The following is a 16,661-nucleotide window of genomic DNA, read 5'->3' as shown; positions in this document are numbered from 1 at the left end:
GCTTAACAAGCAGGAAAAGGAACTCTGACCTTTCGCTCTGCTCCAGCACCTGCTCCTTCCCCTCTCACCCAGTGCGCCAAGTGAGCCAGAAACCCAGCATCTGCTCATCCATCTCTCCAACTCCGTCTCCAAGATGGAGCCAGAGTAATTTTCAAAAACACCAAGCAGACCACCTCTTGCTCCCCAGTGCGAGATTCCCTGCACGGAGGCCAAGCAGCAACCCGGGCCGCGCCCTCACTCCACGCCCCTCTACCAGGGCTCCTGTCCCCAGGCTCATTCCCACAGGGGCCTGCCCCCGCTCTCCCTCCTGCAGGAACACTCCAGCTCCGTACCTGGGGGGCCTTCTCATACGAGGCTCAAAGCATACCATTTCCTCCGAGACGTGCCCCACCTCCCTGTCCATCAGGCGCTGTCTGTCTCTCTCCCTCAGGCCTACTGTCTCCTCTGACATCACAAGTCACCACCACGTGCCGTGTATGCGTGTGTCTGTGTGTGGGGCGCTGTTCACACTTCCCCCTCTCTGGAGGGGAGACAAAGGGCGGGTGTTCTCTGCATGTGGTCAGCCACCAAGGTCTGCAGAATGAATGAGGAAATGGTCCCAACTCCAGGTCAAGTCCTCAGCTCTCACCTGGACAATCACTAGAGCCTCCTCACTCGTCTTGCTATCTTCATTCCAATCCATCTTCCCCAAGTGCTGACAAGAGTTCTAAAAAAACACACTTGATCCTATCACTCCCTTCACTAAGTAAAACCCCAAAGGTTGCCCCACAGCCTCCAGTGTCAGGTCCAAATTTCTCAGCATGTTACGAAAGGCTTTTGCAATCTAGTTCCGGTTCCCCTGTCCAGCTTCACCTCTGGCCACTCCAAGGCCCACGCACTGAGGTCTTGCTGGCCTCATGCTCCTCCACATGCTAAGGTGTTTTCTCCAGCTTCAAAGGCCCTTCTCATCCTCCTCCGACTCCTCCGCATTTTTCAAACCCAGGTCAAACGTCACCTTCTGGAAGCTTTCTCAAACCTCCCTCACTGAATTTTTGTTTTTATTTTATGATATCTGGTACATCCTGAAGAGTGCAGTTAGCACCCACCTCTCTTGCTACTTTGTTCATAACACACGCTCCACATCCTCCCTGTCCATCTCACAGAAGAGTGAGCTCCGGAGGCGACAAGGCCCATATGGCAACCAGCTATGATGGGGCTTACAATCTATGGTCAGTAAGGATGCGTGGAATTCATTTCTGGATCTAGGCATATCATCAAATTGCTGCCGGGTCTGGACAACTCACTCATCCTCTCTCTAATTCTTTGTCTGCACAGTGGAGACGACAGCCCGCCCTCCCGTGCAGAGAAAGCAGATAAAATACTCGGAAACCTCCAAGTCTCACATGAATGCAAAGCACAGCCTATCGACTGCTTCAACCACCATCCCTGGCACCCTCTGAGAAACAAACCTCCGATGACCCTGTCTCTGAGACATCCTGACCAAAATCTGATGAGAATGCTATCCGTATGGCCAAAGAACACTCTCACTGTGAAGGGCAATCAATTTCAGCCTCGAGATGTAAATGCCAAGTTGGCATTAAACTACACACAATCCTCTCCCTTTGAACAGCCACTTTCCAAATAAAATGTACAAAGAGTAGGACGTAACTCCACTTCACTCCCTGAGGGTGGGGAGCTGCAGCCCATGGCTCCCGGCTGTCCTGAGTAAGGAATGGGGAGAGCTGAGGTGACCGAGTGCTCTCAGGGCCCTGGGGCCTGTGCTGCACACCACCCCCCCTCCAGCGATGGCACACAAATCCTTCTTGTTCTCCAGGAGGCATGCTGTGCCATCCACAGCCGGGCGGCCTCCCGACCTTGTTTACCAACCACCCTTTACATGGCTCCAATCTCCTCCCCACCGAAAGCACGTCCCCACCTAAACACAAACAGAACCCCACAAGGATGCCAAATTCACCATTTCTATTAAGAATGCAGAGAAGTATAGTTTTGTGTCCCCACTCTCCCCACCACCAACTCCCCCACCAAAATCATCCAGCTACTTAGAAATCACTCCCTCAGATGCTGTTAATAAAATGTTCAGGTAAACAGAATAATTTTCTGCTTAAGATTTTTTTTTTTAACAGAAAACGGGATTAAATACTTTTCCTCTCTAGTTTGTCAATCCAGATGGTAAGTTTTGCTCCAGTCAACCCAGATGAAACTAGAAGAGGAGGTGGCAGGGTTCAAAAGATTTCACCAAATCCACTGGCAAAGTCCAACAGGAGCACTGTGGATGGATACTGGATATACATGGACAGCAAATACCATAGGGACTGCAAAAGAATCAGAATTTTAACTGCAATTTGTCAAGTGGAGTATTCTTTCCCAAACAAAATTATTTCTTAAAAACCAGAATCTATAACGTACTTCTGTTTCTAGTTAATAACTTTAACACCATGCAACAATGCAAAACCTCCTGCCCTTCCCGACAGAGGCTCAGGTGACCTGACCCTCGTCACCCCAGGGCTGAGGTTACAAGGAGACTGCAGCCAGGGCCTCTAACTCAGGGAGCCGACCTCGTCCGTTCCATTTACTAGGAAAGTCACACTGAAACAGCGGAGGAAGTGCGTCAAATATGTAATGGCAATACTTGGGACTGAAAAGCCACTCCAACAGCTTTTAAAGATATAATCTATCTGGCAACTTCCATCTGCCCAGGTTTAAAGGTTCTGACATGTTTCTGAACAGACAGCTCAGATCTCTCGGGCTCCTTCAAGAATGAGACTGGAGACACCAGGAATCCCAGGACACAGCACAACACAGGCAGGAGCTTGTGCCCTGCCAGCCAGTTTCAAGTGCCAGGAGTTCTAACCACGTAAGAGGTGATTTTAGAGCAAATGCTTTCAAGAGCAAGAGAGCAAATTCTCAGATGTATGCCTGTCAAACAGACACATCAAAACTTTATCTACCGTTTGCGAAAACTAAGGAAATATTAGCAAGTTCTTTGATCTGCATGAAATTTTCTGGCCATGTGAATACAATCTAGAATTCTTTATCTTCTTATTTAAATTATAAAGATCAAGCTATTAGTCTCGTCCTTATCTCCATTATAAAAACAATTTTTCTTAAAACACCTGCTATAGACACCTGAACATAAAAAAATGCACAAAAAAACAGTTAGCCCAATAAAGAACAGGTAAAAGTCAACAAGTCAACACACCACATTTAAACTTGGGTAATACTAGGCAGGACAGCTGAGGATGGAAAATGGGCTTCACTCACAGAGTAAAATTATAAGGCCCATACCCTCGGTAAGAACGTATACATTCTTATAGGGGTTCTTAACAGCTAAGACAGGGTGCTACTTACTTCCTCATTAAATAGTTTGCTAGTTTCTTTTTTGATTGGGTCTATAAGCTGGACTTGGCCTGCGGAAAAGCCCACTAGGAGAGAGACACTTTCCGCTGTGGCTGTTAGGTGGTTGAAGTCATGACAAGTAGGCTGTGTTCCTTTGTATATCCTTTTATCTATTGGTTTACTCAAGTCAGCAGCCTGGAGGAGAAAGAGAAAAATACACACGGTAAACAGCACATTGAGGTGAGAACTCTAAGTTACACTGTTTTATACTCCATTATGATGTTCAATCTTAAAAATTAAAATATTGAAATATTTTAATTTTTATAGAATTTTTTTTGCAGTTTTCAGCATTTTATAAAAGCACTTTCACATACCTCGGCCAATCTGATATTGTTAGACTACCCATAATATGTTTACAACTGTTACTCTTGCAACTTATTCTTCTTCACATATATTTAATGAAGACTCCTGGACTTCAGGAGGTAAAAACCCTTGAGATACTAAATTCAGTGTTTGTAAAACGTATTTCAAGCATTTTCTAACCACATAAAAGCTCAGCTTTCATACAGCTCCAGCACCGACAAGCTCATTGGTGGGTTTACCTGCAGCCCAGTCGTTCTCAAAGTGTGGTCCCCAGACCAGCGGAGGCAGCAGCGGCGTCACCTGGAAACTCAGAGACGCACCTTCTCCCGCCCCACCCCAGACCAAATGAATCAAACCAGTAGGGTGGGCGGGTGGGCCCAGCAAGCTGTAGATGCAACAGTGCTCCAGGTGATCCTGACGCCTGCTCGGGCTGTGAACCAGGACTGCAGCCAGTTACGCAGAGGCAGCGGCTCCTGCGCTGGGTCACAGTCTCTTCTGCGTTAGCTTTCAAGTGACTTTCACTCATCGAACCCACACTCCAAGTCTGGTACAGGCATCATCTTAATCCTTATCATAACACTTCAAGAGAGACCATGTTTCCCCCCATTTTACAGACGAGAAAAGTTCAGGGAAGGTAAATAACCCAGCCGAGGTCCCCGTACCTACTCAAGAAGCGGAAGGGCTGCATATGGAGCCCAAACCTGTTTTACCCTAGAGGGGGCAGGGAGAAAACACACCGTACACTCCGAAGTCTGACTTCTGACTTGGGCTAAACATGATTTTTCAAAGTGCCTCCCCCTTTAAAAGCAGGACCTTTTTCTTCATGAGAAACCTTCTCTGCAATCCAGTATGTTGTTGAAATGAAGGTGACCCGCCGCTTCCCCTGCTATCGGAGAATCACCGGTGGAGACAACCAAGCGTCTCCCTGAAACACCCATTTTGGCCCTGTGTGCGGTTCTGGGGCTCACAGCTCTGGTTCCTACGGACCACCCCGAGTATGGGGTCTGAAGATCTCGTTCTTCCGAAGAGGCCTGGGACAGTGACTCAGTATTCTAGGTCTGTCAGATTACAAACAGTGTGTGAAAAAGACGACCTCACGATGACAGGCTCAAAACCTGAGCACCAGGCCGTCTGGAGCTGAGTGACCCTGGGAGCCCAGGGCAAAGGAGTGAAGACGTGCGTGGAGGGCTCTCCCTGCCTCACCGCAGCTGGAGTGGGGAGAGCACCTCTCTTCCCAACCCCAGGGCGCTGTCCAGAGGATGAGCTAAGCAGAGTGTGGTCTACGAAAGGAAGCGCTGACTCTGGAGCAAGCAGAAGCGGGGCCGTGCGCGCGGGGCCTGAACGTCCTGTGATGTGCGAGGTGGGTGCATGGCAGAGGTGGGGGGGGGGGGGTCCGGACAGGAGCCCCTTTACCACGGACAGGAGAGGCCAGCTGGGGGTAAGCAGCTCCTGGGCTCAGCCCGACGGAGGGAGAGAGAAGTCGAGACTAAGGGAACAACTCGGCACATGACTCAGGGCAAGGAAACAGCAGCAAAAGTAAAGACAGAACAAAATATAAGATACGCTTATATTTTGAGAGTCAAAAATCAAATCTGAAATTAGAACCGCTAAATTATTACGTGATCTCTATATCGGCAACCACTGAGACTTCTTTTTTTCAGTTTAAGAAACTACGCCATGAAAGAATATACATAAAATTATGCACCAAAACATAAAAAACAATTCAGAAGCAAGCCAAATGTTAACAGAGAAAACAAACTAATTCAAATTAAATGAGCAAAAGAAATAGTGATTCTCAGAAGAACAGCGGAAGTTTAAAGCACCATTGTTTCCAAATATTGCTACTAGTTTTAAACTCATGGATCCCTCACAACCTCAGCCTCAGTTCTTGGAATAGCTCTTCTGCCTTCCTGCCCCTAACAGGGAATCTCACTGAAAGATGCTGTCTGTCATTAGAGCACACAAACACACGTCTGCAGTGTTTCAAACGCCAACTGATAGACAATTTTTACTCTCGAAGTACATTGTCCAAAAGCGTCCTGTTTACTAATTTGCTTAACAAAGTTTCTTCCTAGATTACTGCTCTCAGAGTGTACCAGACCATGAGTAGTCTGCTAGTCTGCAGTCAAAATTAAGCAGAGACTGAGAATAAGCATTTAAAATGGCAACGTGACAGAGTGATTTAATACCCACCGACTCTGGTAACAAAAATTCCAAATTTGCTTCCTAAATGTCTTTTTCAGTTCTTTTCCTAGTAATCCTTATTTTATTTTACAAAAGTATCAGTCCAGGGCTTTCCTGGTGGTCTAGTGGTTAAGAATCTGCCTGCCGATACCAGGAACACGAGTTCAACCTCTGATTCGGGAAGATCCCACACGCCACGGAGCAACTAAGCCTGCGCACCACAACTCCTGAGCCTTGCTCTAGTCCTGAGCCCACCTGCGGCAGCTACCGAAGCCTGCGCCCCTGGAGCCCCTGCTCCTCAACAGCCAGCCACTGTGACGAGAGGCCTGCGCAACGCGATGGAAAACAAAGAGGAGCCCCTACTTGCTGCAATTTTTAAAACTGGTCTTTCAACACTGATGGGGGCGGCACTGTCCCAGAAGGCACAAACACAGACCGAGGCTCAAGGAACACAAGCAAGCACTTCTCTTCCCTAAGGTCACTCCCCTTCAAGCCCCAAAGGCAACGATGGCACCAGAACAGCAGACACTAGCCAGGTAACAGTCACTCACACCAGCAAGACTCCCGTGAGCCCCGAAGTGACAACAAGGTGCCCAACTACAGGAAATTATTCTTCCGAGAAACCTGGGGACTCCAGCCGTGGTGCCTGAGCTTTCTGAAGCCTGAAGCCAGGTGAGGGGAACGTTGGAACCACCAGTTCCTGCCTTTATTTCCAGCTGCACCATCACCTCCAACTCATCTCGTCCTCTTCCCTCTGACAGCCAGTCACCGAGTTGTGTCTCTTTTCCACTGCTGGGTTACTATCTTCTTTCCTCTTCTTCCCCCTCCTTTGTTCTGGCGAGTGGGGTCAGAATCCACCCACCTTTCAGTAACAATGCCAATGTCCCGAGCCGGCCGCCACTTCTCCGCGGGGTCATCAGCCCGAAAGACGGTTTCCCAGGTCAAGACAGTTTAACTGAAGGAGAGAGAGCCTACACTTTGGAACCGGGCAGGCCTGGGTTCAAACCTTGCCTTCCCAAGAGGTGGCCAGGTGGCTCTGGGGAGGTGAGCGTCACCTCTCTCACAGCCGCAAAGAACGAAGCTCCCCAGCTCCCCACAGGGCCAAGGAGAGGCCCGCGGATAACGGAGATAAGGCACCCAGCACACGTGAGCGTTCCAATGGTCGCTACCATTCTTGGTTTATCCCGGTCACAACCTACCCGGGGGCAGTGCTGCAGGGGCTTCCTAGTTCCCGTCACATCACAACATGACGACTACCCAGCAGTCTTGCCCTTCCATCCTCTCTAACAGCCACAGCAACTTCGGTCCACTGAACACTTCCTGCGCACCAGGAACTTGACTCTTAGCATCGCATGTCGTCTCACAGTCACCCCCCAGAGTCCACGCTTATACCAACCGCATTTTACCACTGAGGAACCTGGGGAGGGAGGGAGGGAGGGGTCGAGGGCCCATGTCCCACCACTCAGCTCGTCCTGCCGTCCACCCACGTGGAGTCTGGGGCGGGCAGATGTCCCCTCTTTCCTGGCTTGAGTTGCCCTCTCGGCAGGGATAGTCTCGTTTACCCGTTTGCAGGAATCTTATCCATCTGTACAAGTCCCACCACCTCCAGCAAGCATTTTCCCAACTACCACTTCCCAAGTTGGCTCCCTTATCTCAACTCTCCAAGTACTTTAGTTCATTACACAAAATTTAGTGTTTAATCACTTATATGATCACAGTGTTACTTTACGTCTGTTATCATCGATTCAGTTCAGTTCAGTCGCTCAGTCGTGTCTGACTCTTTGTGACCCATGAATCATAGCACGCCAGGCCTCCCTGTCCATCACCAACTCCCGGACTTCACTCAAACTCACATCCATTGAGTCGGTGATGCCATCCAGCCATTTCACCCTCTGTCATCCCCTTTTCTTCCTTCCCCCAATCCCTCCCAGCATCAGAGTCTTTTCCCATGAGTCAGCTCTTCGCATGAGGTGGCCAAAGTACTGGAGTTTCAGCTTTAGCATCATTCCTTCCAAAGAAATCCCAGGGCTGATCTCCTTTAGGATGGACTGGTTGGATCTCTTTGAAGTCCAAGGGACTCTCAAGAGTCTTCTCTGACACCACAGTTCAAAAGCATCAATTCTTTGGCGCTCAGCTTTCTTCACAGTCCAACTCTCACATCCATATATGACCACTGGAAAAACCATAGCCTTGACTAGACGGACTTTGTTGGAAAAGTCTCTGCTTTTCAATATGCTGTCTAGGTTGGTCATAACTTTCCTTCCAAGGATTACAATTACGAATTCTAATAAAAAATTCCCTTAAAAAGCAGAACTACTTTATTAAGCAGTTACCACTGTATTATTCCACAAAATTACTTCTGTTCTTCAGCTTTCTGGTAAATCCTTCATAGACAGGTTACAGATACTTTTTTTTTAGTGCTTCTGCATCCTAATTATTACCAATTATCTAAATTTTTAAATGTCAATTTATAGCAGAACCAATTTATTTAAAAGTCTTACCCATTTTAAGAACTGGCAAGAATTCTAAGAACTGATAAGAATATTTGGTTATTCAGCTCCAATAGAGCATAGTATTTGTCACAAAAGGTGAATGGACTTCGATTTTTCAGTAGTAAGACTAAATTTCATCATTATGCTCATTAGTTTCTGCATAAGGAGTCACTGACTACATGTATCAGCATCTCATTCTCAACAGAAGAAATGTACATGATGCTTTAAACAATTCCTACTACAGAAACAGGGCTGGTTAACCAAAATCCTTGGTCAGTAAGTACAAACTTTAAAATGTTTTGTTTCTTTTTTCCTTGGACTTTTGATCCTTTAAAAATCCCTGGAATTCTCTTCATGATGAATACTGTCAAAATATGAAGTCAGCTGGGTCAGTTCAGCAAGGCACTAACAAGCATTTATCTTTCCAGAACCACAGAGGTCTGCAAAAGGAACAGTTCCAACTCACACCTTCCCTCAGACCCCTCCCTGGTCCACAGGAAGGCTGCGGGGCCAAGAGGAATGCGGAGGAGGGAGAGAACCAGCAAGGCAAGGCCTCCCACGGGCAGGCGGACACGCCGTTCCAGGAGCTCAGGGAAGGCGCGTGCACCCGGCCAAGCCCTCCTCACGGGAGCCTGCTACTTCATACTCCTCAGAGCCCAGAAGCACTTGATGTGGTGTGGAAAATAATCTCAGAAAGACCTCTTCTGAAAGAGGCACGCCAGATGATGGTACATGGGGGGCGTGTAGGTGATAAAGGTAAAAAATGTCCCATTTTCCTTACCCTCTTGAGAACCACCTCAGAGAGAACTAGTCTCACAGAACTTGCCAAACCAGAGTCCAGTTACTGCCCTATCTGCTGCTGCTGCTAAGTCGCTTCAGTCGTGTCTGACTCTGTGCGACCCCATAGATGGCAGCCCACCAGGCTCCCCCGTCCCTGGGATTCTCCAGGCAAGAACACTGGAGTGGGTTGCCATTTCCTTCTCCAATGCATGAAAGTGAAAAGTGAAAGTGAAGTCACTCAGTCGTGTCCGACTCTTAGCAACCCCATGGACTGCAGTCCACCAGGCTCCTCCGCCCATGGGATTTTCCGGGCAAGAGTACTGGAGTGGCATATCTAAACGCTGTCTAATACCCTCCCAGACCAGACGCTCACCCTGTCTACACTATATGGCTCCCCTCCACCCGAGGCCCCTCTCCCGAGCTTCAGGCCCACTGCCTCCGAGGTGCCCCCAGCCTGCACCCTGCCTTCCGCCAGGCCGCCTAAGTCCAGGGGCAGCTCCCATGGCTCGGCACCGGGCTCCTCCCCGCCTGTCCCCACACCTCCAGGTTGTCCTCCACACTTGCCAGATTAATCCTCACAAAGACTCACATCGCTCTCCCACTCAGAACCTCTGAAGCCCTGCCCAGTGCACCAGTGGCTAAACTCCTTAGCTGGCACCCACAGGCCAGGCACGGGCCATCCACAATGGGCGTCGACACACACACCTGCAAAGGCGCGTGCTCGCACGCCGTCTGGGCTCTCCACACCCTCCTGCCTCCCTTGCCTTCCTCTTTTCACTCAGAACACTCCCCGCTCCTCCCATCACACAAATGCTACCCAGCACAGGGCCAGTGCCATCTCCCCCGAGCCCATCATGCAAGGTGTTCTTTTGCTGGGCCGCCACCACGTGCCTATCCCTCTGCACCACAGTTACCTGCGCCTTCATGGGAACTGTATTCCACACACAGTGACAGTCCTTTTAAAAACAACAAAAAAGTCAGGAGGCTGCTGACTCACTGACAACCTGAATGGATTAATCCAAAATAGCTGGAGCCACCCCAGTAACATCAAAGGTCTCCATTATGCCATTTGAAAATCAAAGAAGGGCCGTGTGCTGTCACCACTCCTCCTGACCGCATCTCAGACGACCAAAACAGGAGCCAGAAGTGGACAGGGGATTCCTTCCGGGGGCCACAGAGGATCACCAACTTCAAGAGTCCTATCTCCAGACTGGGAATTCAAAATAAACCACATTACAGACCGTCCGCCAGTTTTTCCTGGGGAAGACTTCGAACCTAGTTAGGCTTGGGGTCTCGTGCCTGCGGGGGCTTAGTCCACAGTCTGGGGTGGGACCACACCCAGCTGGTCATCCTGAGGAAACGGCTCTGGTCACAGGACTCAAGAAAGGAGACGCAGACTACTCCGAGCTGAGGCATACTTGCTTCGTGAACAAAGATCAACGTACTATTTAATACAAATCTTCTCCAACAGAGTGGAAAATAACCGGGGGCCCTAACGACAAAAGTACCAATCAGGGATTTTGCAAACACGCTGGCCGCCCACACCTGACTGCAGGGAGCAGTCAGCCGCGAGGCGCCGCCCAGAGGCCGAGCCGCGCTCGCAGCCGCCGCCGGGAAGGAGACACAAACCGGGCTCCTGCTGCGGCAGAGCCGCGTGGTCCATCCTCCTCACGTTTCTTCAGACCAACAGGTACAGTCAAAACAGCTGCACAACTGGCATTAATGGTATTCAGGGTCTAACACATTAAAAAAAAAAGGTACCAGGGGTATCAGGAAGTCAGGTTTGGGATAACTTATACCAATAGGAAAAACAAAAAAGGTCAGTCAACTGTACAGCTTCAGTGTTTCAAAAAGGACAAAACCTTATCTGTCTTATTCACCACTCTATCTCCAACACCTAATAAAGGGCTGGCACACAGAAGGCATCCTTAAGTTTCTGTTGTAGGAATGATACGTTTTTGAAAATGGAGGGAAAGAAAAGTAAAGGAATGGCGGGAACCAGAAGAAATCCAGAGCCAGACATATACACACACGTACATAATTCTTCTGCTGACCAAAAGCCCAGCCAACAACTAATGCCTTCTTGGGTGCCCATCTGTGAAGGAAAACCACCCTCGTTGGCACATACCAGAAGGTCACTTGACGGCTTACAGAGCGCCCTCAAACATCAGTTCCTCTGGCGGTCGTTACAGACCTGCGCCCCGAAGAACTACGCCACTCCCATGTTTCAAACAGAGGAACACAAACAGCTGTCAAGGAGAAGCAAGTGGTGGGGTTAGGACTGCTGGATTCCCGGCCTGCTGCTCCCTCCGCTGCTCTGACGGGAAGCTGATGAGACACCATCCGAGGCAGCACCTTCCCTAAAACTCTGTCCCTGTGTGACTGCAGGCTCCTGGGCTTGCTGAAGTGGGACTCAGACACTCGGGCCTCGCTCAGGCTGGCCCAGACCCCAGACCCACCCTCTCAAAGCATGTGCCTCGCGGGGCTGTTTTACTAAAATGGAGACCATCTGAAGAGCAACACCTGACACTTAAAAGGCACTTTAGAAAAGTTAGTTCCTCTCACTGAAACTCGTATTTCTCCTTTTGAATACAGAAGGACTTGATGCTTATCAGAGAGGCTTTGAAATGTCTCATCATTCATTAATACTTTCAAAGAAATATAAATAAGGAAAAACAGGGATATTTCTTTCTAGTCTAAATTTCCTGGAGAAAAACAGCAGAAGCCAAGTTTAGGGGCATGTTTTCCTTCCAATATAATTTCCTACAAGGCAGCACCTTCCCTTTCTTAGTTCCCACTCCTCCTCCACTGTCAGACATACGTGCACACGCCCACACCTGCACTGGCACACCAGACCCACTCCCTCCACTGAGAACAGCTGGCATGTGGCCTGCTCGCAGGCTCCTGCCTGTCCTGACCTGGAACGGGCACCCGGCACTCACGACCCAGGGGTCCTCCCCTGGGCCAGAAGCAGTGGGGCCAGAGCAGTGAGTGGGGCAGGGAGCTCCAAGGAGGGCGGGAGAGAGAAGGACTGCATCACCCGCCATCAGGAAACGGGCAAACGACTCGATGGAAAGCGTGATGGGCGCCACCTTCAGGTCCTTCCAACACGGGGAGAGACGCAGTCAGAAGAGGCATGTTTGGTGCAGTTTCACAGGACAACCTGGGGAACTGCTTACTGGTCCCCAGGGAGAGACGTGCCCTGGGAGCCAGGCAGGCTCCTGCTTCGGGCAGGTGGGAGAAGCCCCCCAGAGGGCAGGGCTCCTTCTCCCGGGCCAGCACTGTCCATCACGTGTCTGCTGAAAAAACAAGCTGCTGTCATCACATGCCATTTTCCCCAAGGAGGCCTGTCACTTAAAAACAGCTATGTAAACTCGACTCCTCTTCCCCCAGAGTGGTTTTTCAAAAATGAACTTAGCAAGCCGCTGAACCGCGACACTTCCGCCATCTCTTCTCTGCTCACGCTGCACTCCACGTTCAGGTTGAGTCTCTTCTCACAATGTGAAACACTACAAATGGTTGTCCTGGTGCTTCATTTAGGCTAATAAAATATTGATTTCTTCATTAAAGAAAAACTATGAATAAACATTAGGTAAAATCAATCTGCACACATTCTAACACCAGATCTCATCACATTAAAATGCTGACATATTCAAATGCCCTATCTTTATTAAACTCTTCTGTTAAACATGCATAGAAATATGCCTATCTACTCCCAAGGGAATACCAACATCTCAAGTGGAAGGTAAGGGAAGATGTTTTCATTTCTGCAAAAGACACTCACTTCAAATACTTGGAAAATAAATATTTTTAAAGTTTCTCCTAACAGGGTGGGGGTGGGGAGAAATCCTGTGGCCACCCGCAAGTGCGTGACGACACTGGTGAACCGGAAGCCCACCCCATGGCAGTGAGCGGCTCCTACAGGCTGCTGAACCGCCATACTACTGCCTTCCCGACACTTACAAGTTCACAAGCGCGTGCCTGGCAGAGCACACAATGATTTTTCAATTTTCTGATTCAAGATGCTGAGTAATACAAGCAGCACTCTGCAGAGGAGCTCCTATTCCAGTCGAGAAATGCCCTCAATCTCCAACTGTGTAGAGGCCCTGCCAATTTTCTGACCCCCATTTCCTCACCCTACATTGAAACTGAGCCCAGGGAAAGGTGGTGATCTGCTCAAGGTTTCACAGAGCTTAGAAGTGCGATTTCAATCACACCAAGCTGCCATCTTTCCAATCACCCAACCTCAGTCGGAACAATGAGCTACTGAATCTGCAACATATGAAATTTCAAAAAATGGCAATGATGTGAACCACTAATTTTACACCAAATGACAGTGTTCTGGAGTCCATACATTGCTGGGTTTTCAAATAGGAAGCGAGAGAGCTAGAAAAAACTTACCTTACACAAAAGGCGATCAGCCACTGAGATCAATGGGCAGAACACTGGATTTGGCCTCTGTAACTCAAGTAGTTATTCTCTAGTCCAGCCAGGCCTCAGGTGAAGAAAGCAGCCTCAAACCCACAGCAGTGAGAGAGCTGGGCCGTTCTATACACGACCACGAAGAAAGTCCTGTGCTCTGCTTCCTCTGAAGTTTCCCAGAATCACTGGAACTGCTGCTGTTCACCTGGCATTTCCACTGTCTGCCATTTGTCATATGTCTTATCTCCCCAGCTAAGCCAAATCTTTTTAAGAGGTAACTGCCTTACAGGTGACCTCAAGTAACAGCCACTCACGTTTCTAATGTTTTTTCCCCATGCCTTTTTAGGCACTTGAAGTGTATTCTGCACTGGCACAGCTATGGCAATGCAATGCCACCCCATTTCAAAATGGACCAGTAAGACCAGCACACACAGGAATGCGGGGGGACAGGCCTCACCCTACTGTGACGGGAATGTAAACTGGCACAGTCTTTACACAGGGCAATTTGGCAACACGGAGCAAAAGCCTCCTATCCTTTAAACACAAATTCAACTCCCAGGAATTTATCCTTAGAAAATACTTTCCAAGTGGGTAAACAATCTGTAGCAGCCCAAGGCTGGCCCAAGCACAAATGTGCATCCATACTAGGCTACCCACGCAATATTACCCATGTAAGACCACGCACTGAGAAACAACATGGAAAACCTCATAAAATAATCTTGAATGAAAGGAGCCAGATACAAAAGCAGCATAGGACACATGAAATAATGCTATTTACTTAAAATTCAAAAATAAGTAAAACTAGTCTGTGATGCTGGCCATGAAGACGGTAGTCGCCCCTTGCAGAGTGTGGGGAGGTCCCAGGGAGGCCAGGAATGAGGTTTCTTAATCTGGGGTCGACCTACTTTGTGAAAAATTAATAGAACTTTACATTTATACACATTCCTGTTTGGATGGTAATCATATATTTAAAAATAATTTTAATGGTCAAACACATGTACAAAGATAGTCTCCTCAGCTTTGTAACAAAACATTATTAACATCCTGTGTTCTGAAAATGAAATGGGTAAATGTATCATGTAGCCATTTAAAATGAAGACATTTACTTACCAGCAAAGAAGGATATTAAGTGAAAAATGCAATTAAAAATAGGATTCTAAAGACAAAAAGAAGTATGAAGTCTTAAAATGGTAGTCACATTGTAATCATACCGTCAGTAGTAACAGTGTATTGTTATTCTTAATGTCTTGTAAAATAAAGCAAAAAATCATGTGGATGTCCTTAGGAATTCAGATTCTCCACACGGAAGGTAGAAACGTATAGAAGCAATGACCAAATGGCAACTGGAAGTCCCGGTGCCCAGACTGGGCAAAAGCGATTTGTTACAAATACTGCCACTTAAAGTCACCAAGGCGCCTATATACTTGATACCAGGTACGGGGCAAGAAATGGACAAGATGAACCTAGAACACCTTTCTGTTCTGCTGAGCAAGAAAACTACGAAAGACCTCTGAGGCTGGGTCCAAAAGACTCTGGGGGCAAAGCAGAGCAACTACTATTGGTCAGAGATGGGACAATTTAGACATAAAAGCAATACTCCAGAATTTTCATGGAATGAATTAAGAATCTGAGTTCACATTAATATCAATAAATGGGGAGGGGAAAATAGGCTTTCCCTTAACAGCAGACTAACACGTAATAAATGTAGAAGGAGAGAAAAATGGAGTTTGAAAATCACCATTTTGTAACCATCACAGTAATACAGTAATAACTGATTCAGCCAAAAACCATCAATGGATGGTAAAACAGTGGATGAAGGTCTGATGGGTAAAAGGATATTTATGTAGCCCGAAAGTATCCCTTCACAAATTATGTATGGATTACAAAGAGCAAAGCAGAACCTGACAATGGATTAATGTAGCAAAGTTTACTGCAGTGACCAAGGCAAGGCAGCCTCCTCTTCCCGCTCTCCTGCTGCCCTGAGAAACACAGCAGCAGTTCTGTGGTCCTCCAACTGTGATCTAGAACTGTGAACTAGACTATGAATCTAATCACAAAAATACCAGACAAAGCCAAACTGAGAGATCCTACAAAACAACTGGTCTGAAGTCTTCAAGATGTCAAAGCCATGAAAACAAAGAAAAAACTAAGGAATCAGTCCAGACTGAACGGGACTGGAGAGCCTGCAACTCACTGTAGTTTGTGCAGCTGGACTGGCTCCCGAAGCAAGGGCAGGAGGCTCTTAAAGGATAACATGCAGGCAACCACTGAGATTTTAATGTGAGCGTCAGATGAGGTCAATGGTATAGCTTAGATTCTGATAAATGTACTGTGGTAATATATGAGGAAATCTTGCTCTTGGGAAATAGAAACTGAGGCTTACATGAATAAATGGGCATGATGTCTACAAAGTACTCCCAAATGATTTATATTATACATGTACCTATATACATACAGGAAGCAGGGAGGAAGAACGAGAAGAGGCGGAGAGAAAACACATGATAAAACAAAGGGCAGATCTTAAACAGTCACCCGGGGGTTCTCCGTGCTGTTACTGTCATTTTCTCTAAGTGTAAAACTGCAACAAGATAATTTTTTTATTAGAAAGAGACTTAAAAGGCATGCACACTATACACAATGTGTGGTCCATGTTTGGAAGCAAGTTTAAATAGACCAACTACAAAATGAATTTGAACAACCGACCAGAAAACACTGATTGTGGCAGTGGTTACATGAATCGACAAGCGGGGTAACACTGCAGAGAACACACAGACACAGACACACGCCCCCGTGAACCCAGTGAAATCCAGATCCACCACCGTCACTTTCCTGGCCTCCTGCTACTCCACAGTCAGGCAAAACACCACCACTGAGGAGACCAGGTGAAGGGTGTGGGGGCCTCCTTGCACATGTTTTGCAACATCTCATGAATCTGTAATTATTTCAAATTAAAAAGTAAAAAATAAATAAGAAAAAGATCCTTATATATCAACAAACCAACTATAAAAATATTTATGAATCTGTCAAAGAACAGACGTTGATCAAATGTAAACTTTTTACATGTAAAAATATGGTTTTATTTCC

The 16,661-nt window shown here is 47.6% G+C and overlaps 1 protein-coding gene across 11 annotated transcripts in view; it reads right to left on the bottom strand.

Moving 5' to 3' along the window:
- The window catches only part of WDR20 (WD repeat domain 20), a 64,815-nt gene that overhangs the window by 17,841 nt on the left and 30,313 nt on the right, over positions 1-16,661 (bottom strand). For 5 of the 11 annotated variants that reach the window (XR_003507299.1, XM_027520628.1, XM_027520629.1 and 2 more), the window contains exon 2: positions 3,349-3,531. The exons of 3 other annotated variants lie outside the window; for them this stretch is intronic. Coding sequence is in view for 4 of the 8 variants with exons in the window: in XM_027520628.1 (XP_027376429.1) it covers positions 3,349-3,531 (183 nt within the window). In the remaining 4 variants the exon portion in view is untranslated. Of the gene's footprint in view, positions 1-628; positions 707-2,140; positions 2,313-3,348; positions 3,532-16,661 lie in introns of those variants that run through there. 3 more of the 11 variants (XR_003507300.1, XM_027520632.1, XM_027520626.1) reach the window with 3 other exon arrangements.

Source organism: Bos indicus x Bos taurus, chromosome 21, assembly GCF_003369695.1.
Source record: "Bos indicus x Bos taurus breed Angus x Brahman F1 hybrid chromosome 21, Bos_hybrid_MaternalHap_v2.0, whole genome shotgun sequence".
NCBI lineage: Eukaryota > Metazoa > Chordata > Mammalia > Artiodactyla > Bovidae > Bos > Bos indicus x Bos taurus.
Note: the sequence above shows the minus strand (reverse complement) of the source record. Positions and strands in the feature narration are given on the sequence as shown.